Source organism: Diceros bicornis, chromosome 4, assembly GCF_020826845.1.
Source record: "Diceros bicornis minor isolate mBicDic1 chromosome 4, mDicBic1.mat.cur, whole genome shotgun sequence".
In the NCBI taxonomy this organism is placed as follows: domain Eukaryota; kingdom Metazoa; phylum Chordata; class Mammalia; order Perissodactyla; family Rhinocerotidae; genus Diceros; species Diceros bicornis.
In genome coordinates, this window is record NC_080743.1 from 80,896,558 (window position 1) to 80,912,921 (window position 16,364).

General features: G+C 37.1%; 1 protein-coding gene across 1 annotated transcript in view; it reads right to left on the bottom strand.

The window, feature by feature from the left end:
• Nucleotides 1-16,364, bottom strand: part of PLA2G4A (phospholipase A2 group IVA) — a 147,451-nt gene that overhangs the window by 50,309 nt on the left and 80,778 nt on the right. Inside the window, exons 7-8 of the mRNA XM_058539851.1 lie at nt 14,700-14,841; nt 1,198-1,334 (exon numbers count right to left, since the gene is read on the bottom strand). Coding sequence (XP_058395834.1) covers nt 1,198-1,334; nt 14,700-14,841 — 279 coding nt within the window. The remainder of the gene's footprint in view (nt 1-1,197; nt 1,335-14,699; nt 14,842-16,364) is intronic.

The following is a 16,364-nucleotide window of genomic DNA, read 5'->3' on the forward strand; positions in this document are numbered from 1 at the left end:
AAGGGAAAGAATAATGATGGGCTACACCCTTCTTTCATAAGAGATAAATCATTTTGAGGGTACATACAAAAAAAGTGGCAACCATGGTTCTAGGTTTTTGTTTTTTAGTTAAAGAATCTGGTTCAAAATATTTAAGAAACTACAGATTCTTTAACTGTGAATCTCTATGTAGAATAGCTGTCCAGGAGAAGGCTGTGGTTTCATTGAAATACTTCTAAAATGGAGAATCAAAAGTCTGAGTATATATGCCTGCTCTATTGGTGATCTTGGAAAATTCACTTGGTTCTGAGACAAATTGTTTTTAGTTGAAAAATGAAAAAACTCATATCCATCTCACAGGATGAGAAAGCACAGAAATTTTTAAATGCTAAACATATATAATACGATATTATGATAGATGAGCTTTACTGTGAGTAAGTGACTAAAGAGCCTTTTAAGTTAAAGTCAGACATTTTGTAATAAGATGGTACTCTTGTTTGAGACATATAAGCAAGAACTAATATTTAATTTTCAATGTGCTTATTTGAGATAGGCAAACCAAAAAATAGGTAGTATCTTCTATGAAAATGTTTTATAAATACTTTAGTGAAAAGGTAAATCTACAGTGTACAAGTATTATACATACAGATGTTTTACCTCTCTATCTAAATTTAGCTGAGCTTATATACATTTAAAAGATTAATTTCATAATAAGTTAGATACAGATCAGTGAAATTTATTGCATTTCTGCATTCAAAAATTGTTTTCCTTCTGTATACTCAGGTAGCTTGGATTTCATTTTCTTTGCCCTAAAGAAGCAAATGAATAGCTAGTGAATCACGCAGACTTAGACATGATTGCTGAAAGATTACAAATCAGCAAATTATAGGAAGATTAAATTAATTACGGGTGGAGTATGTTATTCCACTTCTGTGATATTTATATAGAATAATTTCAATTGACGTACTATTTTATTTTATGTTTAACTACATTTTAAGTGACATACAGGATTAAAGGGGGTAAATTTATGACAAGAGTCATCCTTAGGTACGAATTTGCCTTAAAAACATTTTTATAAAGTGAATTATTGCATCAAGTTGGAACATTTAAAAATTTGACATTAATGTTCAATTTTTTAAATCTCCTTTTCTAATGTTTCAGGTAGATAAATGCTAAGCATTTAGGATGATAAAACTAGGATTTAAAATGTATACTAACCATGTGGAACCAGAAAGACCAGCAACATAAGTAGCGCAATCTAAAATTCCTGATTCATACAGTGCCTTCATCACCCCGGAGAATCCCACCATGGCTCGGAACCCTCCACCAGAGCCCAATATGGCTACCACAGGCACCTGGAATGATGAAACACAGAGATCATTTGCAAAGTCAAGTCATAAAATATATTCCTTTTCAGTTTCAGTTTTTATACTATATGTTGCACATTTGGAAATAAGGAATTGTAAGTTCACTCATACCTTAAAAACACCTAATTTTTAAAAAGAAGAAAATATGTTTCATATAAGAAAATCAAGAATTAATGTCTATTAGAAAGCAGACATTATTAAAATGACCAACTACCTCTATTTAATAATGATATCAACAACAATAATGTTCTATCTTTGCTTGACCCTTTGCAGTTTTTGGCTTGCTTTCAAGTGCACTTTTAAAATTTGATCCTCTCAAAAATCCTGTAAGGTAAGTAAAAAAATATTTGCTCATTTTGCAGATGGACGTTCTGAAAGGATGATATTACTTGCATAAGATCTATTAGCTGGTAATCTGTAGTTAAGTAAGCACCTTGCCTTCTTGGTCCAGAATTCTTACTGCTCCTTGATGCTGACTCATTTCAAAATATATACTATTATTCAAGCCATAAAACTTAATCAACTTAATAAGAACTAAAAAATTTATTTATTTATTCTTTAATTCATTCAATAAATCTGATTAAGTGGTCTCCACATTTCAGGCATCGTGGGTGGATCTGGGGAATATAGTTTATTTAAGTGAGGCAGAAATGTAATAATAATTATGACAACGTTAAAAATAGGGATAGATGGCATTCACTGAGCTCTTATTATCTGGTAGGAACTGTTCTTAGTATTTGACAGACATGTCTCATATAACCTTCACAAAATCCCTATGAGCTTTCAATTTTATAGGTAAGGAAACCAAGGTACTTGGAACCAAGACCTTGAAAACTTGTTCAAGGTCATGCAACCAATAAGAAGCAGAGTCAGGAGTCAAACCCCAGGATCCTGTCTCCAGGCTCATGCTAGTATGCGTCACTAAAATAAAGTGCTACAGGCTAGGAGTACATGAGGTCCAGAAGGTGTGGTCAGTTCCAATCGGAGAAACTGGAGTGGTGGAGAAACCTTCACAGACAAAGAAGAAACCTGAGCTTAATTTTAAAGATGCACAGCTATTCATTACTTAGGGACGAGGGCAGGGAAGGAGGCTGTTCTGGAAATGGAAGCAACATGAAAGAATGAAGAGTTTTCACAGGCAAATAGAGAAGCATAGGCTGTCTGTAACATGACTAAAAGACAAGAGTGTTTGTTTGGACAGGGAGAGATTGTCATTTTCTTTGTGGTCCTGAATCATTCTTGCCTAGGGGAGCTGGTTGTTTCTCTGTGTCCTAGAGCAGCACTTCTCAAAGTGTGCATAGCTTCCAGTATGTCCACAAGATTGAAACTATTTTCATAATAACACTGAAGATGTTATTTGCCTTTTTTCCTTCTCATTCTCTAATGACTGTACAATGGAGCTTTCCAGAGACTACAGGATGTGTGATATAGCAACAGATGGAATTCAACAGCAGATATGAGAATCCAGCTGTCTTCTGTTAAGTCAAACTATAAAGATACTTGTAAAAATGTAAAACAATGCTACTCTTCTCAATTTTTTTTCTGTTTTGGAAATATAGTTATTTTCATAAAATATGTTATTTATATTAATGTGAAATGGACTCATTTAAAATAAACAAATACATATCTTAATAAATTTTCTCAGTTTTAGTTTTTAATATGGGTAACCTATATAAACAAGATCTCTTAGAAGTTTTCGATATTTTTTAAGAGTATAAAGTATTTCTGAGACTAAAAAGTTTAATAACCGCTGTCCTAGGATATCAGGGATATGATGAGTGCAATTCAATATCTTCCAGGAAAATTCTGAGCCTGGTGAGGACAAGGCAGTCGTGGGAGACAAGGAAGGGAATATGAAAGGGGGAGCGGGTGGATGGAAACATTTACTGGGCAGAGGCTGATGTGGAGGTCTAGTCAGATTGCTGGGGAGAAGAGGCGTATTTTGTTTGACATTGTTTTCCAATAATAACAATTATCAAGGAGGAAATTACAGATGGAAGACCGAGCAATTCATTGAAGCAAAAGATCATGAAGCAATCCAAAGCCTTATAAGAGATAAAACGAACCAAGAAATTCACATGAAGGGAAGAGCGGAACCTCAACTGGGTGGGGATGCTGTGACTGGAGTCGCAGACTAGAGTTATATTAGTCATGTTATTATCAGATTTTATTTTCTACATTAGTGACAAAATCTAATTTGCAGAATAAATGTACAAATCACAGAGTGCACGTGCACAGAACTCAAGTACTTTCAACAGTTCTCTCTTCTCTCTAATAGTCACAGTTTTTCTTTCTGCTGAGACGTGAATGGGATACCATGACTCCTCCTCCCTTCCACCCCTAAAGCTAAGCTTATGAGGAGAGAAATAGAATCAAGGTACATTTACAAGGAGAATTTTTAACATTCTGTGATGGATCCGATGTTAGGAGTAAAAGAGGAAGGAGTGTGGTCAGTGTTAGGGTTTCTGGCTTTGCTCATGGCAGGTGATGCTGTCATTACCCAGAAGGATCCCAGGGCACGGAGCCAGGCTGAGGGGGATATACTGCACTTCATCTCAGAAATACAGAGTATATGACATGAATGCACTGTATTCTAAGCACTTGGATCCTTCCCCCTGGGTGTCTACTCACCAATGTGATAAACACGTATATTCATGGAATCATTATTTTAGAACTACAAAGACCAAAAAGACTATAGAAGTTCTCTTATATATGGAAAGAGAAGTCTTTCCCTTTCCTAACCTAGAGGTTAGGTCTTATTGGTTAGGTCTTAGGACAATGAATAGCAGGACACCTAGAACTAATTTCCTAGTCCAAGGCTCTTCTCTAATACCAAGTGGCCTCAAGTTGAAAGACCTGAGGCATCAAATTAGATGCAAATTGGAGACCTCATTCATGAAAACACACACTACCTGTTCAGTGCAATGGAGCAATTTAAATGGCTTTGAACCTGGGTATATTTAGATGAACGGAATGCTCTCAAACACAGATTTTAAAGTTGTAAATAAAGTAAAATATGTAAGTTCTTAAAAACCTGTCTGGAGGGGGAAAAAGCTAAGACAGGACACTAAAGTGGGTTGTAAAGTGGGTGAGTGGAGTACGATGTAGTATTAGTTGCAACAGCAGCTGTAAGGAAGCCAGATAAGCAGTTAGAGGAGGGATTTGAATTAGGCCTTGAAAGAAGCGTTGAGTTTATATGCAATGTAATAATAATAATAGCAAACACTTATTGTTGCTATGTGCCAAGCACTGGGCCTAAGGTCAGGCCAAGAGAGGCAAAGCAGGAAAGGATATGTGATTTGGGGCAAGAAGAGCAGTCTTATTGTAGCAGGAATATACTAGGGAGTTGGGAAAAATAAGATTATGAAGGGCTTTGGGGAAAAAAAAATGTCAGCGTTGATAGTGTAGGAGGAGGAAGATTGTTGATATTCAAAAATCATTTAGGGGAATTAAGCCCTTTTATTTGGTTACTTGTAACAATGTATTATTAAAAATAACATTAAACCCAATATAAGTCAGGTAGTTGAGAGTAAAAAAATTCTTAGTAACAGATTACACTGTTCATTTCAACACGCAACACACAACCTACGCTGTTGTCCAGAGAGAGATTTACTAATAGAAGTTGGAAAATTACACATAAGGTCTTTTCAAATCCTCTACCAACTTCCAAGATGTCCTTCTTCATAGTCATCTGCCAGTAGCCCAACACATACTTAGAGATGCTTATTTTATGTAATTAGGAATTTTCTGGAAATAGACATTTATTAAACTAGAATTCATGTGTTATGTAACCCATTGTTTTCATTATTGCTTTGCAGTAATACTTAAAGGGGGTTTTCAGGTAAGATTTTTAAGTCAGATTTTTGGGTTGCTATCAGGTGAAAGAAAATGTCAGATATTTGTACATAAAAATTGAATAATCAAATGAATGAATGTGCAGATTATAATTACCACCTTCATTTATTGCATATGAATTTATCTGATTTTATGCACCATATGATTTAATTTTCATAACTCTGTGAGATATATTACTATTATATTATACATTATTACCTCCATTTTAAAGACAAAGTAATTGAAATACAAAGAAGATAATTTTCCATTTTCGCAAAACTAGAAAGTGGCGTCCTGTGGATTCAAAGCTGAGTCTGTCAGACTCCAAAACTCTTAATTCGCTACCCTCCACTCTGTCTCTGAGAGCTTTCCCTACAACTGACTTTGAGACCTGAGGCAAAGAAAATCCTCTTTGCACTCAGTTTACTTATGTGTAAAAATAGTGGGTAGAATTAATGGACTTGAAGATTTTGTTACTCGTAACATTCTAGATTCTATAACTCATACAGAATGTGAATTATAAAACTATAAAATGATAAATTTTTATTAACTATAAAAAGGAAATGGAAATTAGACTTATCAAGAAAATACTGTGTGCCTGGCGTTCCGTGGTCGCTTTCACGCAATTTATTTCATTTAATCTTCCCAGTCCTCTAAAGGAGATCACTAGTATTTCCATTTTACAAATGAGGAGGTATTCAGTGCACACATAATAATACTTTGTCCACATACAGATATCTAATACGTAGTAGAACGAGCATGGGAACTGAGGTGTAACTGACACTATAACTCACGCTCTTCCCTTTTTTCATTATTCAGAAAGAAAAGAGTAATCTTTACTGAGAGAAACCATTTGATATTTAGCTAACTTGTATTTCAGATTCACATATCACTATCGATGCTATCAGCACCATTTTGTGAAATAAATGAAGGCTAAATTTGGATGTTTTCATAGTCTTCATCATTCTGAAATAACTTTCAAAGAAATTACTCGGGAATTATAAGGTACAGTTGTTAGTCCTGGCTCTAAATATAAAAGAATCAAACAAATAAATGTTGTTGACAAGTTTTTAAGTTATATTTAGTTCTGATAGCCCCAGTATCTTTGTATAAATGATATCAATGAATATTTGTCCTACTTCTGTCATGTGATTACAGGAAATGAAATTTTCATTTACCAAAAACCATGTGGTTTTTATTAAATTATCTTGATGTATGGGCTTGCGGATATTATTAATTTCCTCCCTTGCAAAAGAAAATTCTGAAGTGCTCAAGGATCTTTTTACATTTTTATAGATTTTAAGGTCTAACAATTATATAAAGACTTTTGCCTTTCTGATTCTTTTATTAGCTAAGGTTCTCCAGAGAAACAGAACCAACAGGAGATATATATATATGTATATTCTACTGGGATATTAATATATAGGGAGAATATTATGGGATATTAATATATATAGAAAGAGATTTATTATAAAGAATTGGCACATATGATTATGAAGAATGGCAAGTCTAAATCTGCAGTATGGGCAGGCAGACAGAGCCCCAGGAGAGCCGATGGTGCAGATGAAGTCCAAAGGCAATTTGCTGGAGAATTCTCCCTTGCTTGGGGAAGTTGGTCTTTTTGTTCTGTTCAAATCTTCAACTGATTGGATGAGGCCCACTCACATTATGGACAGCAATCTGCTTACTCAAATTTCACTGATTTAAATATTAATCTCATCAAAAAACGTCCTCCAAGTTGATACATAAATTTAACCATCACAAGTCCACCCCTTCTCAACTTGGCACCCACATACATCTCCTTAAACCATACTTAATCTCCAACTAAAGACAATAACAAGGTCATACTTCTTGATACAACCATCCTGTGTACAACTGGAAATGCACTAATCTTTTTCTGAGAAGAGGATGCAAATTCCTTGGATAATGTTTATTCTTCTCTTAAGTATCTTGTAACTCAGATATGAATCTGTTTTTGTATTTATGTGCGTGTGTACACACACACACAAACATTCATTACAAACTAAGGAAGAAATACTCATGGGAATTACAGTTCTCATTTCTGCAACTGGTCACCTGGTCGCACCTGATTTTTATAACTACCTTCTTCCACTATTCATTCTGTGTTCCCTTTGCCTTCAACAAGCACTTCAGCTGGTCATGCTTCTTTACCTGGTGGGTGACCTGACATTCATTCCTGAACATTCTGGGCCATTAGTAGTCCTGCCTGGATGTGTTCTTGTGGATTTCCATTGACTTTGCTCACAGGGCATGGTAATAATAAGAGATGCCCTAAGGGATCTCTTGTATTCCAGACATTTCCTCCTTACCTCCATGGTGAAGTAGCAGTCTAACTTCCGTTTGACAGTCAAGATCAATCACCCCACCAGCACAGTAGCTCCCTTCTTTGCCTGTTGATTCAGAGGCATGAGAAGCCCAAAGTGGCCAGGCAGCAGTCTTAACTTCCAGTTCAACAGAATCATTGTTCCACTCTTGGGGGCAGCATTCCTCCCTTTGGAACTAAGACCTCTAAACCAGTAGAGTATAAGGTCATGCAGACAAGAAACAGACATTTTGCTAGTGGGTCACTGGAGGTGATAGTGAGTGGTGCCACTCCCACTTCTACTCCTTGATCCCGGGACCCACGAATCCTGGGGAGAAACAGCACCAATATTGGATGCTGGTTCAGAACATATACAGCCTCTCGGAGAAATTTCTCTCATTTCCCCACTATTCTAATTCCAGATTTTACTCCCTCAACCAGCTTGGTGCTGCTGTGGTCAGTTAAAAACTGTGCAGTAGCATTTCATTTCACATAAGAGACTGTAATCTGGAAACTTCATCTGACCAAAAGCTGTTTTGGAACAAGCAAATTTAAAAGAATGGCCTTTGAACAATCCAAATATGTCAAAAATCCCCATGCACAAAATCTTATAAATCTTACTCGTAGGAAAGATCTCAGCCTTGTATTCACAGAGAAATTACACTAATCAGAGACACTGTTCTAACAACAAGCTTGCTTATCAGATTTGAATTCCACAACAACAAAGTTGAAAGAGAAAGAGGTGGTCTGAAGAAATTACTTCAAGGGAACATACAGAGCATAGAGAAATGACAGTTAATTGGAAAGGAAGCAGACAGAACATTCAAAGCAGTTCAATCTGGGCAAGGAACGGCATATTTTAGAAAGACTTCCATCGAAATATTAAAATCAATAAAGTTTTAAAACTTTTCTTCTATTATTGAGAATAAAGTGTTTAAAAGTCTTAGTAGTTAAGAGAATAAACTCTGGGGTTATCAGAAACCCTAACTATTTGACTAATTCATTATCCAGACAGGAAAGCTATGTTTTCTTAAATTTGACAATTACTGCCCCCCAGGTATCATGCAACAGAACGGCAACACCGAACTATAGGTATAATAGCTTCTATGTTATTGAGTAACTACTAGGTGCCTTACACATCGTGCTGGATGCTTTACAAGCATTAGTACTCATCCTTTTACCCTAATTAGCAACATTGTCTCCACTCTTCGAGTTAAGCCTAGAAGTGATGCAAAGCACCTAAATTCATTCAATATTTTAATTTGACACTGAGGTCCTAAACTAGATGCCGTGTGTTTGTTGAAAACTGGGAACAAGACAGGCATAATCTCTGTATTGAGAATTGAGTAGGATTGTTCTTTCTTTTGACAAGCCACCACAACAGCCCCCTCCTCCACACTTTAAGCCAGTCCTGAACAGAAAGTGAAGATCTTGGCAGGGATCCAAGAAAGTGAGAGCTTAAGGGACCCTTGGCCAAAGAGCAACATAAAAATGGGAAAATGTTACGTGTGTGATGGGAATGGGTGGTGCTGAATATATCTAAAATGATTATTTTTGGCAGGAGAAAAAAGTCTAGACCAAAATCGAAACTTTAATTCTAGGAATGACTTCCAAAATCATGAATTTAATATTTTTGAAGAATATCCCAGTGAAAAACATAATTATCTCATTCTCCATCTGTTACAGAAAAGCCCATTTGTATGAACATTAGCCCAAATTTCATTTTCCCAAAGCAGGAGTGCCTAGGGGTTGCAGTAGAAACTTTCTTTTTGAAAAGGAAAACCTAGGAACACAGGCCAACTGGCCATCTGCACCAATATGCCCTACGTACATTTCTTCTTTTTTTTTTTGGTGAGGAAGATCAGCCCCGAGCTAATATCCATGCCAATCTTCTTTTTACTGAGGAAGACCGGCTCTGAGCTAACATCTAGTGCCAATCCTCCTCCTTTTTACTTTTTCCCCTTTTTCTCCCCAAAGCCCCAGTAGATAGTTGTATGTCATAGTTGCACATCCTTCTAGTTGCTGTATGTGGGACACGGCCTCAACATGGTCAGAGAACCCGTGCATCGGTGTGCGCCGGGGATTCGAACCCGGGCCACCAGCAGTGGAGCGCACACACTTAACCGCTATGCCACGGGCCGGCCCCGCGATGTACATTTCTAATTGAACAGGTCAAACTGTGATCTTTTCACCCAAACCTTTTCCTCAGCCTATTTCTCCTCCCTAACAACCTGATACTGGCGTTCCTCAGTTTTGAGCTCCTGATCTCTCTCTCCAGCTAATTCATCCCCTGGATGCAATACCAGGCCACTGCCTAAAGCTGTGCCCTGACTCCTGCAACAGAAGATTTACTGAGGATCCGCCATGTGCTAGGAGCTATGCCAGGTGCTGGGAGTATAAAGGTGAATAACACAGACACCGTCCTGGTCCTTGTGAAGCTTACATTCTAGTGGAGAAAATAGACTTTAAATGAATATTTGTACGAGTATTTTTAAAGCACAATTGTGGTAAATGCTGAGAAGATAATGAGCATATTTGTACCATAAGAGAATATAACTGAGAGACCTAACTTGGACTTGGGGGAGGGAGGGAGGAGTTAATGAGGGAGAGAGTCTCAGAAGAAGTGACACAGGTCCTGATTAAAGCATGGGAGGGTGTTAGTGAACTGAAAGGGGAGTGGGGTGTGACAGAGGTGGGACAGGAGAAGCATACTGCATAAGAAGAAACAGTGCACGCAGGAGCGCCAACTGGGAAAGGGTTCTGTGGAGACGTGGAACTAAGAGGCACCCAGTGTGTGTGTGGTGGGGACGGGGGGGAGGGAGTTGGCACATTTGGGATGAACTGGCAAAAAATGCAGCTGGAGAGAACCTATGGGTCCAAGATCCTAAGAGCAACCGAAGGATTGTAAGCTCGGGTTTGATAGAATCAGATGTATGTTTTTAAAAGATCACTCAATTCAGTGTGATCAGAAAGTGGGGAGAGGAAGGACAGACGTAAGTAGAACTATAGAGAAGAGAGACGATTTTGTGTCGAGGGTTAGACATTCTGTGGTTAAGACGTGAGGAATACAAGCGAAAAAATCAAGTAGGTGCATAGATATTCAGGTCTGAAGCTCAGAAGAGAGGTTCTAAGTTGTGGCTATACATGTGAAAGTTTTTAGCACACAGCGTTGGGTGACATTATGGAAGGGAGAGAAAATTCTAAGAGTGCAGAATGAGGAGAAAGAGGGCCTGGGGATGAGTTTTGAAGAACTATTATATTTAAATAATGCGCCGAGGAAGAAGATCTAGTAAAGGGAACCAAAGAGGCATGATGAAACCAAAAAGAAGGTAGTAAGTGAAGGGTAGAGAATGTTTCAAAAAGTAGGGAGACATTTGTCATTTGCAGCTGCAGGGTCAGGTAAGATAGGGCCAGACGACCCTTGGCATTTATTAGTACCGGTGACTAGCGGAGCAGCCGCAGTAGAATGATGAGGGCAGAAGCCTGAGGAAAGTGAGGAAGTAGCATGAGATTGTGTAGAAAACTTTGGAGAAGTTTGTCTGTGAAGATAAGGAGAGAAAGAGAGCAGAAGAGAGAAGAGAATGCACATTCCAGGGAGATGTTTTTTGTTCCTTTTTTTCTCTTTGTTTCGGAGTTTAGAGCATGTTTATATTTTTACAGGAAAAATTTACACAGAGGTAGAGGCAGACATTAAAGGTGGTGAGTGGCCCTGGGTGGACTGGACAATTGAGGTACTGGTGTTCCCCATTGGGGGTTGCAATCCATATCTGACGTGAAAGAAAAGGGCTGTTTCATCCACTGAACTCAGAGGGAAGTGGCGAAGGACAGGCATAGGTTATGGAGTATGTCAGTCCTATGGCAAGGAAAGGATTTTCATCCGATGAGTTATTTTCTCTTTGATTAGGAAGCAAGTCTATCAGTTGTGAGGGGAGCAGAAGATGGATTAGCAGTGGCGAGTGAAGGAAGTAATTGTTGCAAATAACTGGAGAGCTGCAAGTCAGGGAAACACTGCGATTGCAAGACAGGATCTCCCAAATGAAGTTGATGGCCACGAATTTACAGAGGTTTCTGTTTCCTCCTTTTTCTTCTAGCAAACTCATTCCTCAAGGCCTGGCCGATAGTTTTCCCCTCAAGGAGGACTTCCCATCATAGGGGAGGAAAAAGCTTTTGCCAACTCTCTTAAAGTCCCTGGCTGGGTCTAAAAAATAAAGTGTCGAAGAGAGATTAACAGGAGAACAGCATACAAATTTATTTAAGTTTTACATGACATGAAGCCTTCATAAGGAAATGAAGACCTGAGTATTTTTATGCTAGGTTTGATGAAGAGTGGGAAGTCGTGTAGAAATGTAGGTCAGAGAGTATGAGGTAAGATATTAGACTGGAGGAAATTTAGCAAGGCCTGTGTGTTCAGATTTGTTTTGGAGACAAGGATGCTCCTTTTCTCCAGGTATAGGGAGGGCATCTCGCACATGAGGGTCTTATGACCTCAGGGGAGAAGGGTGAGGGAAAGTCAGAGAGACCTTCCTGCTTCTGCTGTTTTCTCAAACACCTTCAGCTTAAAACATTCAATACACCAAGGTGCTATGTCTTGGGGTGGTGTGTCCTGAACTCCATCACCATCTCTCTAATACAGAGAGGAGAGAGAGAGTGGGGTAGGTGCTGCAAGCTCATGTGTGCTTCCATTCACATCTCTCTCTCTCTCTTTTTTTTTTTCTTTGAGGAAGATTAGCCGGGAGCTAACATTTTAAGTGAATATATTTTTTGCTGAGGAAGATTGGCCCTGGGCTAACATCCGTGCCCTCCTCTACTTTATATGTGACGCCACCACAGCATGGCTTGATAAGCAGTGCATAGGTCTGCACCTGGGATCCGAACCTGTGAAGCCTGGGCCTCCGAAGTGGAGCGCGTGAGCTCAATTGCTATGCCATCTGGCCGGCCCCCACACCTCTTTTATAAAGAACTTAATGCATCACTGTTTCATCTGCTTAAATGTCTTTCTCCCCACTAGGCTTTAACCTCACCAAAGAAAGTGACTGTTCAGTATTAACCATTTCAGCTTTATTCATCTCCAATTCCTAGCACAGTGTCTCAAGAAATGGCAAATGGCAGAAATGAAAAGAACTTGAAATATTATTTCTCTGCTCCAAGTGTATAACATACTAAACAAGGATGGGGACAAAAAGAAGATTGTAGAACTGCTGCTGAAAGGCTTACTATAGGTAAAAACAAAACCAAAAAAACTTCCCAGGAAGCTAGAAACAGAAACTAACACGTAGAGAAGGAAATGTCTTCAAGGACTAATTAACCTGAGCCCATAATCGACCTCAAGTGCTGCCAGGGATCTGTAGAGTGACAAGCAAGAGGCAAGATTGAAGAGAAGTCTCTGTCTTTATTTCAGTAGAAACTTCAATGGAGGTTCCTCTTCTCCTCTTTCCTTTTAGCAAAAATTCTCCATAAGCAACATTTTACCTTAGAGTCTGCTTCCATAATAACAAAAGCCACTCCAGCAGCAGCAGACTGGCTTTCCACACCACACCCACCTAAAAACACATTTGGAGGGGCCAGCCTGGTGGTGTACTGGTTAAGGTCACGCTCTCTGCTTCAGAAGCCTGGGATTTGTGGGTTTGGATCCCGGGAGAGGACATACACACTGCTCATCAAGCCATGTTGTGGTGGTGTCTCACATACAAAATAGAGGAAGACTGACACAGATGTTAGCTCATCGACAATCTTCTTCAAGCAAAAAGAGGAAGATTGGCAACAGATGTTAGCTCAGGGCCAATCTTCCTCACACACACAAAAAAACACATTTGGAAATCTGTAATCACATGTGGGGCACGGGTGCCCATCTGGCTCCCTTACTCAGAATTTATGTCTCATTTTCAACTATATTTTGCCCTTAATTTACAATGAGGAATCCTTGGTCTGTGTGTGCACGGATGGGAGCGTGTACATCTATATACATATTTACTTATGCATTTAATGAAAATATAATTTTTCTAAAAACAATGTTCACTTAAAATATTCAATTAACTGAAAAGCTCAAAGAAATAAGTAAAAAATTACCTGATATACCACTAGGAAGAAATTTCATCATTATCATTTGATGAGCATCATTGCAGCAATTTATTTTTAAAATTTTTTTATTAAGGTATAATTGACATATAACATTATATTAGTTTCAAGTGTACAACATAATGATTCAATATTTGTTTATATTGTGAAATGATCACCACAGTAAGTCTAGTTAACATCCATCCCTCCATAAATAGTTAAAAAAATTTTTTTTCTTGTGGTAAGGACTTTTAAGATCTACTCTCCTAGCAACTTTCAAATATGCAAATATGCAGTATTATTAACTATAGCAGCAATTTATTTTTATAGATTTCAGGTGGAAGGATAGACCAATAGATTATTGGATGGATGGGTGGATGGATGGATAGATGGATGGGCAGGTAGGAAGACAGATGATTGATTGATAGATAGAACGGTGAAGGGATAAATAAATGGATAAATAACCAACTAGATTATATAATACAAGTTATGACTAATAAATGTCATTTATTTTACTAGAATTTAAGTGATGAAAAAGAAGTTAAATCACAATTGAAGGGTTATATTCAATATTTATTCACAGAAGTATTTTAAGATCTCTCTATAATTAGGGTTATGAAAAACAACAAAATGTGGAGGTCATTATTTTTGACTATTTGGTAAACTTTGGATAATACTATGAAATATTAAATCTGCTATGAAATATTAAGAATTTGGAACATTTCCTTTTATCTCCCCTATGCATAGCTACCTATTTTTGATAATTGTGTTATCATTAACAAGATTTATAACATTTTCTTCTTGTTCAGTAATGATAATTCCTACAGTTGTTTAATCTTGGTCTATATTAAAATTAATTCAATGATCCTTTTATATTTGAGGCTAGAATTCTACTAATGAAATGAATTTTTGTGTGCCTATGCCTCTTTTAAAAACAATATCTGATAAATATTACCAAATATGGGAAGCATTTGTGATGATTTTCCTCAAAGAGTTTCCATTTATAAAACACTTACCTTATCTTAGAAAGCTAAGGAACTAATGCTCAATCTCAATATTTCCATATTTGGGTGAAATTTGGGAGAAATTACAGACAAAATTATTATTAAATTGCAATGACATTTGAAAAATGTCCAACTCACATCACGTGTCGAATACAAGCCTTCACTCTTCTTTGGACCCAGGAGTTTCTTCATGTTTTCCTTTATGTTTTCTTTTCTCTGTTGTCTGAAAGCTTTCTCCTGATCACACAGAGCCATACTAAATCGGAGGTCTGGGGCTGAACTGTATATAAAACAGACAGTCATGAGCCAACGTCCCAGGTAGCCTTGTTCTACATCATCCAGTCCCTGCCAGTCCCTGGTAGCTACACTCATACATGCTCATTGCTTCCCTCAAGCCATTTCCTAGGAGGAAATGGGAGTACAAAATGATGGCTATCTTAAAGCAACATGTCCCAAGGCGTGTTTTCAGAAAACAAGAAGTATGAGATGTTTTAGGAAAAACAAACAAACAACACCTGATCAATTGCATATTATGACAGTAAAGACTTTGGGAAGTGCTTCAGAAAAGAAACCTGTTTAGATCTGTTTGGCACAGTATTTCCCAAACTTAACTTGATCAAGAAGTCCTTCCCCTGACCCTCCATCCCCCACCACTCCAACAGCATAACACTAATATCCCAAAGAGTCTGTGTCCTGAGGAGCATACTTGCAGAAGTACTGTCTTAATAAATTGCCTTGTCTAATGGATGTCCCCCTGTGACAAAGAAAGGAACTTCTAATGGTAGAACTTTAGAAAACCACAAATCAGTTTATGAATGGACGATTTCAGAACCCTTAAATTATATACCCTTCCTTTCTAATAACGGTAGCAGCAATTCCTCAGATACATCTACCATGCCAGAAACCACAATAGATATTATATATGTATCGCTGCAACAAGAATACGAGTATATATTATACATGATTAAACAATATATTACTTTTACAACTCCATATTATAAATCAAAAAAACTGAAGCTCTGAGAGCTTAGGATCACAGAGCAAATATGTGACGTACTTTCCACAATGCAACAATGCCTCCCAAACAAGACAGGTCCTAATGCTGAATTCTAAAACCAGCTACTGAATTTAAAAATAGTAAAAAAATTAAAAAAAAACACAAAACCTAGCAATCTATGTTGTGATGTGAATAAATCCAAAATGTAGAAGGCAAGACTATCACTAATAAAATATTGTCTCTTTACCATTCATAAAAGTAAGTCCTTTCCTTCAGAGTGAATTAAATTTAAGTTTCATTTCTGTTAATTCAGTATATTTCTTCCTTGTAAAATACAGAACAAGAGAAGAGACTGCAAAGCCTCTGGACTATGTACCCTATAATGATTTTTGATCATTACAAATAATATTTTAATTACTACTTCCCAAAGGACAAATATAGATAACTCACAAAAGAGCAAATATGATTAATAATGGAAAATAAAAGAATAAACATTTAATTTCACTAGCAAAAGTCAAAAATACTATTATTATTAAATTAATATTTTAAAAAAATATTTTAAATATCTATTTTCCAGTACTAAAAAAGGTACAGTAACACTATTATAATACATTCATTTTGAGAATGTAAATTTGCAAAACACTTTTGAAAAGTGATTAGGCAATAAGCACCAAACATAATTAAAATGTATATTCCCTTTGACTGAGTAATTCTATTTCTGGATATACTTTAAGGAAAGTAACTAAATTTTGAAAAGATTATTTAACCATATTATCCAATAACAAGAAAATGGTCATTAAATTATA